Raw genomic sequence first — 16558 nt, 5'->3', positions numbered from 1 at the left:
CATTTAACTCTATTCTTTTTCTTCTTTTTTAAGAAGTGTACTTCACCTTGAGTTTCTGTTTTTCTCATAGCTAGTTATAGGATTTGGGGAGGAAGACCACAGTACATCCTGTCAAGGGTACATGCTACGTAGATGGTTTAGTATCTTAACCATAATCATTGTCAGGTTTTTTCACTGGAAAAGTCACTTCCTATACTGTACTCTTTGGAAGCAAGATCCTAAATGTATTTCACACTTATGGGGTGGAGAGCTATGGTCCCCCTTCTAGAGAGGGAGTATCTACATAAATCAATTAGAAATCTTCCGTGTGGGAGATCTCCCCTAAGTATGCATGTATGTGTGTATGCCTGTAAGTATTTAATCATCATTATTTATGTCCATATGGATATTTTATATTTTGGATTATGATCCAATACTATGCTGTTTATTTTATTGTTCAAAATGTTTCATCTTTGATCACTGGGGTTTTTTCCAATTAAATTTTAGAATTTTCTCCATTAAGAGCTTGCATATATTTTGATGGATTTATTTTGGTATTGTAAATGAAGTCTTTCTTAAAATTACCTCTTTTAATTGTTGACGGTATATACTACACATACAAGAATGCAACCGAATGTTATATATTAATCTTGTATCCCAACCTTACTGAATTTCCTTTTTTTACTTTAATAATTAATTTTTAGGTTTTCTCTGTCGATTCTCACATTGTCAATGAATGAGTTTCAACCTCTCAATTCTTTTTACTTTTTATTTATTTTCCTGTCTTATTTCTAGTACATCCACTAAAATGTTAAATAAAAGCAATGATAATATCTTTGATAATATAATATTGGGAATGATAATATTCCCAACTTTTAATAGAATGCTTCTGGCTCACCTCAAGTGAGATGTTTGCAAAGGAAGCTTAGTCAGTACTCTAAGTTAAATTTACAGTACTCCGTAAATTTCCATTCCTAGATAAGTTAAGAACGTTATCATGAAAGGGCTTCAATTTTATCAAACATTCTATTGTTAATACTCATATCTGTTGTTACTTATCTGGCTTTTCTCTTTTAAAATAAAAATTATAGTTATAAATTTTCTAGTGTTAAACTTTGCATTCTTCAGGCAGACTAACTTGGCCATGATAAATTGTGTTTTAATTCATCACTAGATTTAGTTTTCTGAACTGATATTTAAAATTCTTAACTATATTCATAAATATTGCCCTGCATTTTTTTTTTTTTCAGTGTTAAGGTACCTAGCTTTATAAAATGATTGGTAAGTATTCTGTTTTATACTCTTTGGAAAAGTTTGTGTAATATGGAAATTATCTGTTTTCTGACTATTCAGAGGGACTCAACTATAAAACAGTATGGGTCTAGAGCATCTTTGTTTTTTATAACAACTTCAAATTTACAGAAAAGTTTAATGCATAAATCAGATGATCTTTTGTCCCTGAATTATTTGAGGGTAAGATGCCAATACCACCTAATATTTTTGTGAGCATTTCCTACTAATAAGGACATCCTTGTTTTCCTCTGTTACAACAATACTACCATCTAAGTCAGGGAGTTCCATGCTAATACCTAACTCATCCTCGGTGCTCATTCAAGTTTCATCGCCTGTCCTAAAAACTCCATGATAGTGCAGGCATACAAGTAAACAATACCAGAAAAAAACTGTAGGACACTCAGCTGATATTGTATAGTTACCTTGTATGGGGAAAATCTCTACACCTGTGGCAATCAGAATTGTGTCAGAAGTGTTCTGTGTGAGTGTAGTTAAGAGATACACAGCATAAGGAAGAACTGGTGGTTTTTTTTTTTCCCCTAGAAGAACTGTAAATTTTATTCTGATAATGCTTACTAGAGAGGAAAGTGGCTTATCTTTTTCTAACTGCTAAATTATTTCATGGTCAGAGAATACAGTCTCCAAGATACAGGATTTTTGGTTTGTGTTGTTTTATGGCTAAGTTCACACATTTTGTGAATGCTCCTTGGTTCCTGAAAGGGGAAATTGTTGGATGGAGGGCTATTTATCCAATAATAGAATTTGTTACTGTGTGGTTTCAATCTCCTAAAATTTGATTGTCCTTTGGTTGCTTAGTATTGGATAAGCACTGGATAAGTGGGTGCTCCGGAAGGCCCAGGACAGAGCTGTGCAGGTGAATTGCAGAGGTGGGGAGACAGGATTGCTGGTTTGAAGCCAAGGCTCATAACACAGAACAGCTGTACCCAGAATCTGGTCAGTTTCCTTAGTAAGGAGATTACTACTGAAGTCCAAGCTGAGAAACACCTGTCACTCCCGCCCCCCCCACCCCAGGACAAGCTTCACAACAGGAAGTTCAAATTTCTGAGTCAACTGGAGGAGATCCTTTGATGCTTATTGCCCTGCCCTCTTTGATACCTACTACCCCTCCCTGTACCAGTCACCAGTACCCCCAGGACACCACAGCTGCAAAAACAACACTTGAAAATCTATTCTTACTAAAACCCACACAAAATTGAAAATAAGGACATAGAAAAACACAGTAAAAATGTCAGAACAAAAACCTGAAAGGAACCTGGACTCTCTGGAGTGACAAAAAGGGAACTGAGGGCAAGAGTTCTGGTAATGCTGATGGAATTTAAAAAAAAACAACGAAGGATATAAAACAAAAGAATAAAATGAAAATATAAGGCAGCTACATTCAGAAATAATGGAGTTAAGAAACACTAGAGCTGGGCCTCCCCGGTGGCGCAGCAGTTGAGCGCTGGGTTGCGAAGCTGCCCTCAGCCTCTGCAGCGCTGGTTAGATCCCCTGTTGCAGGGGAGGGTCCCACATGGTGCGCAGACCTCTCCTGCCGCCCACTGCCCCCCTCAGCATTGTACTTCTTGTCAGTCTGCCTGCTCTGCTCTCCCCTCTGGCTCTGATGAATTCTCTCACCCTCCCGCGCTTCTGACTGTACCCGGTGCTTGTATAAATAAATAAATAAATAAATAAATAAATAAATAAATCCTAAAAAAAAAAAAAAAACAAAACGAAATTTAAAAAAAACACTAGAGCTGATTAAAAAAATTGTAAACAAGAGCCTCAATAGCAGACACACAGAAGCAATGGAGAAAATCTGTTAGCTTGCAACTGAGGGACACCCAGGGACTCCAAACTTGCATGGTCTACAAAGGGGTTCTGCCATCCGCTGCAGAAAGACAAAGGCAGCATCCTTATCTTTAACAGAATTAGCGTGCAGAGAGAATAAAGCTCCTAGTAAGGTTTTCACAATAAAACACCACAAATTACCCATCCTCACGTGGGAAATACCCAGCCAAACAGGATCGGCCAGAAGAAAGGACATGAGGTCTGAAGGTTTGCCACAAGTCTAAGGTACCTCCTGGGGGGAACTAGAGGAAAGCGGTTCTAAAGCAGGTCTCCAGAGATCCACATCAAGATAATGGCTGCCATCATCAGCCTACCTGTTTGTCTTTCACTTGTCTCCTTCCATGTCGTCTTCCCAGCAGTACCAGGTGCAAGTCATGTCGCAGGGAAGCTCTCCCTTAGCCCACCTGCCTTCTGTGATATATTCCTATCAGCTCCGCCCATAGCACCCATAATCTAAGGCTATTTCACATAAGTGGGGGCAGAGAACATGGTACCTCCTCTAATACTGAGTAAGCCCTTCAAAGGGTTCTCTTCATTCTTATCATTGCTATGAGGGCCTCCTTGAGCAGATATTTTTATATTCAGATGGGAACTTTCCTTAATCTACCTCCGTAGCCATAAGGGGCTTTTTATCCCGAGTCTCTCAAAGGCAGCTCACTCTCTCTTCATTACCTCTTCTTCCAACTGCAGACACTGCCCTGCCCTCTCCTCAACAGCCAACTCCTACTCACACTGCGGAATTTTGTTTAAATCTCGCCTTTTCAGGGAAGGCTCATTTGGCTTGTTACAGGCTTCATATGTTGAAGCCGTCACCCCAATGTGACAGTATTTGGATGTAAGGCACTGAAAGCGATAATCAAAGAGAAATGAGGTAATAGGGTGATGCCTTGTCCAAAACAACTGGGTACCTTATAAGAGGAGGAAGTGACATTAGGAATATGACCGGCTGAGGACACACAGAGAAAGTGGTTGTCCACAAATTCAGGAGCAAGGACTCAGAGAGCCCAAACCTGCCGATAGGCAGGTTATAGCAGCCCAAAGAGATGAATTCAACTCTCTAAACTGGGTTAGATTCTCTTACATTTTGCAAGTCTCTCTTTAAATCAAGCATCACACTTGAAATTACTTGTTCAGTATCTGTTTTTTCCATGGGACTCCAACTATCATGAAGAAGGTAATTCTTGTTTGTTGTTACGTATTCTCCAGTGCCTAACAATACTTAAAACATAGCAAGAGTTAAGGAATGTGTAGAATCTATACATATGTGGCCATATATATTTAATTATAAATGAATAAATTTAGATTCAGTTCCTAGGATCACTAACCACATTTCAAATGCTCAATAGCCACATGTGACTACTGGTGACTATAGTGGTTAGTGCAGATTACAGAACATTTCCATCATCACAGAAGGTTCTATTGGACAGTACTGGTATAAATAATACGTGCATCAATTTTGAGTATGAGTGAAAGTTAGTCAGGTAAAGAAAGACAGGGAAGCAGAGGGGATGGGAAGGCAACATACAGACTGGGAACTGTCAGGGTATGTGTGGGGAATTAGAAGCAGTTTGTTGCTGCTCCTTGCGAGAGGCAGGGAGAGGCCAGAGGTAAGACAAGGTCGTGGGAGGACTTAAGTCCTGATGAGAGCTTGAAATTTATTGTGACTACAGAGAGAATCCAAGCAGAGAAGTGTCTGGGTCAGATTTGCATTTTAGATACATTACTCTGTGGGGAGTATAAGCTTAGAGGCAGGAAAAACAATCAGGGGTTGTTGAAATAGTCTGGGTAAGAAGACACAGAACAAAGGGGAGGGTCAGAGAGGCTAGAGCTGGACAAAGAAGTCAAACTGAATGGCTGATTCAACCCAGGGCTGAGAGACTGCAGGTGTCCAATGTGACTTATAAATTCTGGATGTTTGTGCCACCAACTGACACTATGATGAAGGGAAGGTAAGAGAAGCAGGTTTCATTTGAGAGGAGGAAGACAGGAGGAAGAAAGAGATGGCTAACTCAATTTTGGATGTATTAAGTTTGCGGTGTTTGTGGGATACAGTGGTCTAGAGACTGGGTGGCAATTTAGACCTGGAATTAGCAGCAAACAGGTGGTAGTTAAAACCACGTGCTTGCAATAGGTCACCAGAAGAGAAAGGTGAGCAGTGGGCCAAGGTGAGCAATTAGAAGTGGGCAGCAGAGAGCTCCATGACAAACACAAAGAACACACTATGGAGGTATCATTTATGAAGTTACCCAAACTATTATTTAAACCATCGTATTCTTTGGAACCACAGTCAGCTGGAAGCTGCAATTTCAACACATTTGTTTGCTATGTAAGGTTTGTTTATTGGTTTGCTTTTTTCTATGCTCAAATAAGCTCCCCAAAGTCTGAGTAGGGACTGACTCCTTTGGAATCTCCATATATGATCTGTGGGATCAGAGTATGTTCTCTAAGCTCCAGCCTATCTGAGCTGAGAAGGGATCTTCTTATTTAGAGGAAGAGAGAGGGGTATGGCAACATGAGGCATCCATGTAAGCTGGTGGATCCTGAGGGAAAGCCGTTTGATTTTCCCTCTGCAATTTTAAACCAAAAATGGCTGTACCCATAAACAAGGGAGTCCAGATGGACCCAGGGAGTGATCACTTCAAAAGGAACAGTAAAGCTCACTGGCAATAGGGAAATAATAGCTGTTTTGACTTGATTTGACATGGAAAGGAAGAAAATACAGAGAGCAGTCAGTATGGATGTTAACTGCTTCTGGTACCAATTAACAGGCAGAAAATACTACCCCAGGCACTAATATTACTGCTTCTCAATACCTTTCTGTTAAATTTCACTTACATTTTTTTCTTATGAGTTATAAACCTGTCAGGCAACCTAGGAACTTAGCTTAATAATTTCTCTTTAGTCACTACACCTCTCCATAGAATTTAATTTGTTTAAAATGGTACTTACTGATTTCATCCACATTTTTAAGAAATTTCTGCAAGTCTTTCTCTTGATCATTGGCCATTGTGAGCCAGAATCCCTGAGGGAGGCAGTACAAATGAGGAAAATTAATAATAAAACAAACAAATTGTCAGTCTTATTAGCCTTCTAAAACTAAGAGCCAAGTCATTATTTTTAAGACAGATTTGTGTTTATAAATGTCATGAATAACAGCAGGGTGATCTATTTCACTCCAACTGCTGTGAAGGCCAAGGGACACTCATTATTTGCTGGGATACTTCTGGAAAGCTGCCAGCCTTCTCTCCACTGGGGAAACCACTCTGCAAAATGTTCCTCAAAAGCCAACATTAAGTGCTGTGGTTCAGGGATCTGGGTTGAAGGAGACCAGGAGGCTGCAGCCAGGGAAAGAGAATGCTAACACTTGACTTTGATCATGACAGGCAGGCCCAGGCAGAAGGCTGTGACAGGTAACCAGGACACTTTGCATCGAATTGCTCAAACTTATTTAAAATACAAGCCTGTGGTTATTTCTGAGTGAAGAGAAGCAAAAAACTGGCTGAAGGATTACAACCTGACGGCAGACGCACCAGTCTCTTTTTTCCAGATTTCTTTTATTACCTCAGTTGACTGCGAGTGAAAATGACAAACGGTGTATCCAGTGGTTCCCAAAACTTCACCCACAGACGGTAAAACTGATCCAAAAACTTGCTGAAAACTGTACACACATTCCTTGGCCTCGTGCAAACTTCCTGTTCAGCAAGCTGAGTACCCAGGAAGGCCTAGTTGTAAGCACTCTCCAGGTGATTCTGATCTGCACCTAATTTAATGGTAGTCTGGTAACACCTGTAACTGGGAGTTTGGAATCTGTGAGCTACCTGATCTCTCTGAGATGCCCCAATTTCAAGCTGTGTGAACTTTTTTTTTAATTTTTAAATTTTATATATTTTTACATCACTTTTCATTTTTGCGCAATGTATGCATTTTCACCTTGCTTATATTCCCCACACAATTCCCACCCTCCTTATTTTGACCCTAATCCCTCTTCCCCTCCCCGGTATTTTTTTTTCTTTCTGGCTAATTTCACTGAGCATGATCCCTTCCAGCTGTATCCATGTTGCTGCAAATTGCATGAGTTTATCTTTTTTGACTGCTGAGTAATATTCCACTGTGACTTGTAATCAGAGAAATGCAAATCAAAACTACAATGAGATACCACCTTACACCAGTGAAAATGGCACATATTAAAAAAAAAAAAAAACTAGCTACCACAAATGTTGGCGAGGATGTGGAGAAACAGGAACTCTCCTGCACTGCTGGTGGGAGTGCAAACTGGTCCCACCACTATGGAGAGCTGTGTGGAGATTCTTCAACCTGCTAAAGATGGAGCTTCCATATGATCCAGCAATTCCACGCCTAAGTATTTACCCAAAGGACACAGAATCATTAATTCAAAAGGGTACCTGCACCCCTATTTACAATAGCTCAGCTATGGAAACAACCCAAATACCCCCAAATAGGTAACTGCATCAAGAAGATCTGGTACATATACATAAAGTTACACACGTGTTGAGCCTCAGAATCCCACTCACTCAAAGGAACGGGATACAAACCGGTAGCACCAGAGGTGAGGGCGATCCCGGGGCTCCAGGACGCCTGGGGTAGTGGAAGAGGCAGTGGAAGAGGCACCTTGACCTACACCGGGGTGGGGGAGGGGCAGAGAATGTGGGGCTCACTTAAATATTCACCCGCGTTCTGAGCCCCAGGGAAGTGAGTTAACTTGCCCACGCAGAAAGAAGGCTCCAACTCCTCTACTTCCAGGGCAGGGGGTGTCTAAAGGACCAGGAGGCCAGGGCAAGGCGCAGCCGGGGCGTCCGGCCTCCGCTTCCAGCCAACAAGCGCCCGCGGCGCGACGGGACCTGCGCCCCAGCCCAGCGGCGCGCCCGCTGCCGACGCTCCGCCTGCGAGGGGGCGGGGCGACGGCCGGTTGCCCGGCGACGGCCCGTTGCCCGGCAACCGCGCCACAGCGCCGAGTGGCCTCCGCGCCGCTACCGAGCTCGCAGCTTGAGACACTCCATCTGCTGCGGCTAAATCGGCGCACTCCGCTCGGCTATGACGGCCAGATAAGGCCCGAGCCCCAGGGCAGACCGCGGGCCACCCCGCCGCACTGACCTGACGCGCCTGGGGATGGGCAGGAAATGGCGGAGGGGCGGGGCGGGGCCAGGGGGGTCACGGGACGCAGAGGGGCGTGGCCCTAAGAGGGGCGTGGCCAGCGCGCAGGGGCTCCGCCCCCACGCTCCACCCGTGGAGCGTGCCCCGCCCAGTTGTGGGCGGGGCTTGGGCGGGGCTGGAGACTGGGAACCCTGCGCGGGAAGCTTGGAGAGTCGAGCTATTTCTTAATCGCCGCCAGTTTTTTTCTGCTAATGTGGGAAGGGAGTGTCTCACCCCCGTTAGTTTACTGCTTCTGACCCCAAAGGGGGAAATGTGTTTGGGGGAGACAGGCTTGTATGTGACTCCGTTTTGCTTACTGGTAAATAAAGTAAAATAAAATAATAAAATAAATTAAAATATTGAGGCAGCATAATGCTTTCATAACAACTGATATAAACTTTAGTTTTATTTATTGCGTCTGTGTAAAGGACGGAACTGGGCACAGTACAGGTTTTCTGATCCCATGCAGACCGGGTAAAGGAGGAGTCAGAATCCTCAGTGGTTTTTTGCAGGTCTTTTATTGGGGTTCACCAGGCATATGGCAGGCTGGGGTGCTGGCTGGGGGGCTGGGAGGCCTGCCAGCCTCCCAGCCCCCAGTAAGTCTTTACTCTATCTGGGCTCTCTCTGGGGTTCGTTCTGCTGCTTCTCGGCTTCTCTTTCGGCTTCTGCTTCGGCTTCTGCTGCTGCTCCTGGTGTCCCCGTGACGCCGCCCTTAAAAGCAGTCTTAGCTCAGCTGAATCCCATCTACCTATGCCCACACCCTATTCCAGGTGCCCGCCATCAGGCATGCATTCAGGACAAGGATCCATCATCTATCCTGATGGCGGAAGGGCAGAAAAGCCTGACATTTTCTTTACCATACAGTCTGCAAGTTCTTTGAATTCATAGTGTAACGATTTTTTCATCCTTAAAAATCTATGAAATACATCACTGTGCCAAACATAATAAACATTAATAACAATGAAAAAAAAAAAGACCTTTGGAGAATTATGTACCCTCCCTCATCCTCAGTTATCTCATCTGTAACATGGAGAAATGGCACTTTCTTATAGTTTTATGGTTAAGATATTCTAATACATTAGTCACTAGTGAAAAAGGTTATTATCAAGGAATTATTGTAGGATTTAGTAGGAGAATGAGGCAAAGAACACATTCACCCCTGAATAGATTCCAATCTCTTCTTTAAAACAAAACTCTGTGTATTATGTGCTGGGAAAAAAGTGAGTAAAGCAGTTTGGAAGAAAGACCCTTCCTGGGCGTAAGCTCGATGATCAGAAATACTTGGCACCTGTTGAACTTTGTAGGTGCTTCAGGGAAACCTGTTTGGTAGGAACTGAGGAGCCCCTGAGGATAGAGGGGTAGTGGGGGAGACTTGGGGGTGGCAGATGTCTCAGCAGTCTCAGTGCCTGTAGCCTAGGCCCAGTAGGTAGCTCTTGTGAGCCCCACAGAGAACTGAAGGGCTGTTGGACTGAAATCCCGGGGAGAAGTTGGTACATACGCAGCCCTACTCTGATACCCTCTTGAGGTCTAGGCACCATGGGGCTGAGGGTGTCTCCTCTCAGTAGGCCAGGGATAGCTCCAACAGAATGACTCCTTCAGCATGCTGGCTGCCTCAGGAGGTGGTGGTAGCTGGGGCACATAGGACAGCCATATGGGCTGTCCCCAGGGACTGCGGTGCCCCATAAGAAGTGGTAGAGAGTGCAGGTGCCAGGCAGGAGCAGAATTGTTAGTGCCGAGCATACGCTGGGGATTTTCAGAAAGACGGGGCAAGCCAGCCTCAAGGACATTATCATCTAAGGGGGTGAAAGGTCAATAAAATAATCATTTAAATTCTGACTGTGATGTTTAAGAAGTAGAGGGCATAAAGCAAAAGTAGTGCAGGGTGCTGTGAACGCCTCGTCTCAAGCCTTGAAGGTCTTCACTGAAGACTTGATATGAAAGATTTAGCTGGGCAGGAAGCTAAAGAAATTCACCAGTCTCTTCCCTCTGTATAGAGATTTTAAAATGATCTTTGATTCCCCCCTCAAACACATGTCCTTTTATTAAAAAAAAAAAACCCTAAAATGTAGCTCTAATTCTTCTTAAACCCACCCTTTGCTCTTTCTATTCCATAAGTCCATGATCTAGTCATAGATTTAGCCTGTCCGTAGCAGGCAAGAGTCTTCCCCAGGATTTCTAGGTGTAATTAACGACACTACAGCGATTACAGCAGCAACAGCAGCAGTAATGATAGTAACCAACACCTCCTCAGGGACTCTGCTAGGCATGGAGCTCAATTCTTCATGTACATTATCAAACTTAAATCCCTCAAAACTCCTCCAAGTTTCTATTTCCATCTCACAGGCAAGAAAAGGAAGCAGGGAAGTTATGTGACTTGCCAGAGGCTCAGCCAAGATGTGATCCTGGTCTGGGTGCCCCCCTTGATCACACTACCCCGTCTCCCCACACCGCTTCCATGAATTACCCTGGAGAGCTCTGTTTCAAACCCCTATGGGCAGTGCCCATCCTGGGAGCCTCTGGTCTAGCCTACCTCCTGGATGTATAATCCCCCCTTGGTACACCTTGCTCCCGTTTGCTTCACAGGCTGGTCCAACCCTCCAAAGGGGAGGGCTGCATCTTTCCTGTGGCCAAAGTACATTTCCCCCACTCCATCAGGGAAAATAAGGTGACTCTAGCTATCTCCTTTAAAGCCTTTCTGTGGATCCTGGATTTCTCTGCCTGAAAAGAAAAGGGGAATTGGGCATTTAGTGCCACAGAAACTTTGTCTGCCCAGCTCTGCTTAGCATGGAGCAGCACTGCCCCTGGGTGGTCATTCTGGGAATAACATAACAGCAGGTACAGGCAGGAGACAAGACCAGCAATCAGCCAGCCATTCATGCATTTTAATGTTTGTTGAGCACCTATTGTGTGTCATATACTTAAGTATTTCCTATTGCTGCTGTTGTTGAGGTTGCTTCTCTGGGAAGTGTTTCAAATGATGTGAATGGTTTAAGCCCCAGTGAATATTTCACATCTATGTGGGGGGTACTGGCACCACTAGGGGTGACTGACACCACTCAGAAATGATAAAGATGTATCAGCTTTGTGCAGTGGGACTTTTGTTAGCCTCCATGGCTTTGTGGAAAACAGGACACATGGACTTCTAGGACTGCAGAACTAATAGCCTAGAGTGGGCTCCATCCCAATTGTCACGAAAGAATGGGTACATGTATTTCTACCAAGTATCTACCTCTTTTTGTGTTCACATTCTAATCGTACATTAAGAGCAGATCATTGAAACCTAAAAAAACAGAAGAAAACTCACACATGCTCTCCTTTCCCCAGCACTGTCACTGTTAACATTTTGATACATATCTTTTGTGCCCTTTCTGCCCATTTTTGGAAGATGTGAACATGCTGACATAGCATTGCATGTTTTACTTTACAGGTAGATCATCATCATGATAATAACTGATATGTCCTAAACACCCATAATGCTTCAGGCCCTTTAAATATCATCTCATGCAGTTATGTAACAGTCTGAGGAGATGGTATTACCAGCCCCTTTTAAATAGATGAGCAAGACTCAGGGGGGTCCATGCATCTCTTGCCCACATAAGTCCAATCTGTCCCTGCTTTGTTTTAGTAACAGTCATGGAGTGCCTGCATTGCCTTCCATGCACCGCCCTGCACCTGACAGCTGGTCATAGTCTTAGATCATTAGTTGCTGCTGATATCTTTTACTACGGTACACAATACCGCAACAAGCATCTATAACTTTTGATGTACATAGGGTTGAAATATATTCATTTCCATTGGTCATCCCATAAAATATTTTTAAATGAATACCTTACATTTTAAATGCTATTTTTAAAAGAGGTCCATCGGCTGCGCTTCCTGTCTGTTGGTTGGCTCTGCTTCCTCTGCGTTGGTTTCAGCCTCAGCCAGTCTTTTCTCTCAGGGTGGCACCTGGAAGCTCAAAACTTCCATGAATTCAGTAAGAATAGAACCTCTTTTTGCTAGCAGTTTCCATGAAAGTCCCAGGAGTAGAAAGGGAATCCTCTCACCCTGCCCCCAAGCTGAGGTTCTGCCTAGAAAACAAAGAAAATGAACACCAGCTGGGAAAATACATTTGTTCACATTGGACATGTGATGATCAAGAAATAATATTTTAAAGTTTCTGCCACATAGTAAGCCCTTAATTAACGATCATTACTACAGTAATAGTGTCAGGTAATGATTATTCTTGCATGAAAAGCATATTGTATACTGCAAGGCAGCACATCAATGATACTATCTCCTTCAGAACTCAACAGATGAGACAAGCCAATTCAGCTGAGGTGAGATCATTCCCCCCCACCCCTGGATGCTGTGGCTTCCTCTGTGGTTAGCTGCATTGGAAGGAAAGCCTGGTCCTCTTGCTGTTCTCAGGACAACCGCTTGATGGAAGCATTAGCTCACTCTGCACTTTTCCGGAACCAGGTCCTAGAAGACTCCTGGCTCATCTGGGTTTTTCCAGGAGCTTGTGTGTGTGTGTGTGTGTGTGTGTGAGGTGGGGCTCCTTCCTCAAACCTCCTACCTGAGACTCTCTCTAGTGCTGAAAATGGGGGTCCACATACATAGTAGCTGCATACAAAGGACTTTAGTGGGGTGTCAGGATTGCACAGCAAGGGCTAGGAGGCTTTGATGAGTCTGGGCATCTCCACCAGGAGTTGGCAGGACTGGCAAGAGGCTGGGTGTGTTATCTGCAGACAGCCTGCTCGAGGAACTCCAGTGGGCACTTGCCCTGTTCTGGCTGCCCAGAACTTTTTGAATATTCTTGCTCTCTGGAGGGAGCCCCATTCTCCAGGCTCCTTTGCAGCTCACTACCAGGCTCCTCGGACCAAACTCAGTGAGACCTCAGTGTGGCGATGAGAGCAGCTTGAGGAGGGAGGCTCTGCTCAGAGCCCCTATTTTTTTATGACAAAGATAGTAGCAGAAGCACTGACTCTCTCTTGAAGAGAGACACAGAGGCAGAGACACAGAGACAGACAGAGATTATGAATGGAAGCAGTTGGAGAGTTAAGGGTCTGACCCAGTGATGGCCTTGCAGGGGGCTGGGGGCCGTGGTGCTTTCTCTACGTTTCGGTTCTGCAGTGTTGTTCTGGATATTGCTTTCAGAAGCTTGACCTGCAGCCTCATTCTGGAAGATGCCCACAATTGTGTGAACTACCCAGTATTCTAGTCAAACCCTATTTTGGTTTAGTCAACCAGAATAGGCTTTAGTTGCTTGCAGTAAAGAACCCTGACTAATACAACTGCACGGATTTGTCACATGCCAGGTACAAGGCAGCCTTTACATTTCAAGCCATCTGTGAGGTAGGAATTCTCATTTTGTAGTTGAGACAAGCATACTCAGGGGTTAAGTAGTTTGCCGCTGGCCACACAGCTTGGACATACCAGACCTAGCGTCCAGTGCAAGACATGTCAATCTCTGTAGTCTGTAATCTTTCCAATGTGCTGGGCTCCATTCCATTCGAGGAAGGACTTCTGTACCTCATGACTCAACTCAGTGCCTGGAACATAGTAGGTGCTCAATAAATATTTGACCTTAATAAATACTGAATAAGCAAGTAAAGGAAAATGTTGCATTGTTTTAAGCAAATTGTTTTGGGGGTGTCTCTGGGGTGGGGCAAGCCCTGGTAAGATGGCAGGTGATATTAGTCTTTGGCAATTCTCAACGCTCTCTTTAGAGACCCTTCTGCTCCTAGCACCCCATGCTGTGCTTGCTGCCAGGTTCCAGCCCCTCTGTGCCTTCTGGAACCTGCTTGACTGCCTGAACCTGAAAGGGGAATTTGAACAATGGCTGGGTCATGTTGACAATTTACTTCCTCTGAATTCAGTGCTCCAGACTGTAATGGGAGCTCAGTCATTGCTACTGAATGAATCTGGAGTCTAAACAGAATCATCTGTGCAGCTGATACATTAGCCCTCTCTCCTGTGCCCAAGGAGTGGCTGCCCAGCCTCTGCTTTGAGACTCGAGTGGTCACGTGAGACAGTGGTCTTTGTTGTGTGTTGTCAGCTTCCCTATAAACTTGCTTTGACTTGAGCCTTCGGGAGTGGTACAAATTAAGTCTTCTCCCTTTTCTACTTGATAACCCTCCCTACGGGTGAAGGCAGCTGTCTGAAGTCTCCTGTTTTCTGCACTCCCTTGCACTCTGCTTTTGTTTTTATTATAAATTTTATTTTTATATTTCCCATACAATTGTGACCCCCTTATTTTGACCCCAATCCCTCCCCTCCCCGCCCCCACCCCCCATAAAGTGTCTCTGGTTCATAGTTGTTTGTTGATTTTGATTTTTACTTTCTTATAGTTATTCTTTTTCCTGGTCCCTTATTTAAGTTTTCTAGATTCCTGCTATGAGTGAGACCATCCGGTATTTTTCTTTTTCTTTCTGGCTTACTTCGCTGAGCATGATCCCTTCCAGCTCCATCCATGTTGCTGCAAATGGCATGTGTTTATCTTTTTTGAATGCTGAGTAATATTCCATGGTGTATATGGACCACATCTTCTTGATCCAGTCATCTATTTTTGGGCATTTGGGTTGTTTCCAAAGCTTAGCTATTGTAAACAGTCCTTGCACTCTGCTTTTGGGGCATCTTCCCCATATGAACATAGTACCTGGTCCTGATGCTCCTCAGAGAGGAGGGCTTTGAGTTCCTTTTACCCAGTGCTTCTGCCCTGCATGTGCCCTGCTAGCCAGTGCATTTCCTTGGGTGTGAGGCAACACCTGAAAGCCGGGGCAGGGCAGCCTGTCAGCTCACATGTTCCTCGCCAAGGATGCCTTTGCCAGGGTACAAATCCTGGCTGTGCTTCTTACTGCCTGTGTGACTTTGGGCAAGACACCAAACCCCTCTGCCTCCATTTCTTCACCTGTTAAGTGGGGTCAATAATAGTATCTACCTCATAGAATTATTTCAGGGACTATGAGAGTAAATATTTATAAATGCTTAGCACCGTGTCTGTCCTAGTGTTAAGTAAAATTAAGTGAAATGATCAATGTCCACACATCACAAATCTTTTTGAATGTCTGCATCACCTCACACGCTGAATTTTATGGCCAGCTTAAGACCCATAGTCTTTTCTTTTCTGTCTTTCTTTTTAAATATGCTCACTGCACAGCCCCAGCGCCGCTTGCACGTGCTGTGGTGGTTGGCCTTGCAGAGAGCAGACAGGACTTTACATCTGTCCCTCTGACATGACATCATCTCAGCTGCTCGTGGCCTCAAAGGCTGGGCTCATTTGGGATGCTGACTCTGCCTCCGGCATGAGTGGCGAAGCGTGCTAAGCCTTGGGCAGTGTCTTGCTGACATCCAGACACTCAGCTGCGTCTACAGCACTTCCTGTCTGTCTCTCTGGTGCCTCGGAGCCTCCTGCCTGTGTCTCCCCAGCTCTTGGCTGCATCTTTGAATCAGGCGCCCTGCAGGAAAGCAAGATGCTCCTCAGTCCCCTCCCCCTGTTTCTGCACGTGTGGTCTCAAGGCCTTTAAGGGATCCCTGGCACCCCCAAAACTGCTGTCTCAGTTTTGTGAGATCTGTGGCTGGAATCCAGGGATGTGCAGTTTACACAAGTGTCTTAGGGGACTGCAGCCCACATAGGGAGCACTGTGGAGCCTAAGTGCAGCTGAGGACTAGGCTGCCATGGACGTCTTGGCCTGGGCCGTGCAAGGTGGTATGGCCAGAGAGCCTCTGTGCCTCCTACTCCTGTAACAGGACACAGTATGGCAGCACTTGCAGCCCGGATCCCTACTGAGAACAGCCCAGATCCTCAAGCTCACTACCACGTTCCGGTGGCTGTTGATGGCTGTCGAGGTGGAAGAACTCTGAACAGGCAGATCCCTGCATGCTTCTTGTTCCCCCCTGGGGTTCACAACCAAGTACCCTAGCACCCCTGCTCAGGAAGAAGATAGGGCACAGAACTGTCCCCTTGAAGGCCAGACCGCCAGCACTGAGACCTGGTGACGAGCAGACCTGTCAAGATCACACCGTCCTGCTCTCCAGCCTCCTATTTTTCTCACCGGCTTTCCAACCCACAAGTTTGCCCTTTAGGAAAGAGTCCAAGGAAGGACCCCTTAGATTTGCCCCCTGGCCTTTTCCGTCATATAACATGGTTTTGAGTAACAGGCACAGTTACACACAGGAGCTCCTAACCCACGTCTTTCCGGCCTGCCTCCATCATGGTTGCTACTCACCCTCTGGACAAAGTTACCAGATTGGGGGAAGGAGGAGCCAGGGGGACTCACGATCAGGGGCTGGGGCAGGCAGATCC

General features: G+C 44.9%; 1 protein-coding gene across 3 annotated transcripts in view; it reads right to left on the bottom strand.

Annotated features, from left to right (window-relative positions):
* TTC12 (tetratricopeptide repeat domain 12) overlaps window positions 1–6136 on the bottom strand; it is a gene marked incomplete at both ends in the record, with an annotated part of 48885 nt that extends 42749 nt beyond the window's left edge. For 2 of the 3 annotated variants that reach the window (XM_084249060.1, XM_084249061.1), the window contains one exon: window positions 6066–6127. In XM_084249060.1, the coding sequence (XP_084105186.1) occupies window positions 6066–6127 (62 nt within the window). Of the gene's footprint in view, window positions 1–6065 lie in introns of all 3 variants that reach the window. The other variant, XM_084249062.1, reaches the window with a different exon arrangement.
* Between the last annotated feature and the right edge of the window lie 10422 nt (window positions 6137–16558).

Source organism: Talpa europaea (assembly GCF_964194135.1).
Source record: "Talpa europaea genome assembly, chromosome: 12".
Lineage (NCBI taxonomy): Eukaryota > Metazoa > Chordata > Mammalia > Eulipotyphla > Talpidae > Talpa > Talpa europaea.
The sequence above is the reverse complement of the archived record's forward strand: the minus strand, read 5'-3'. Positions and strand labels throughout refer to the sequence as shown.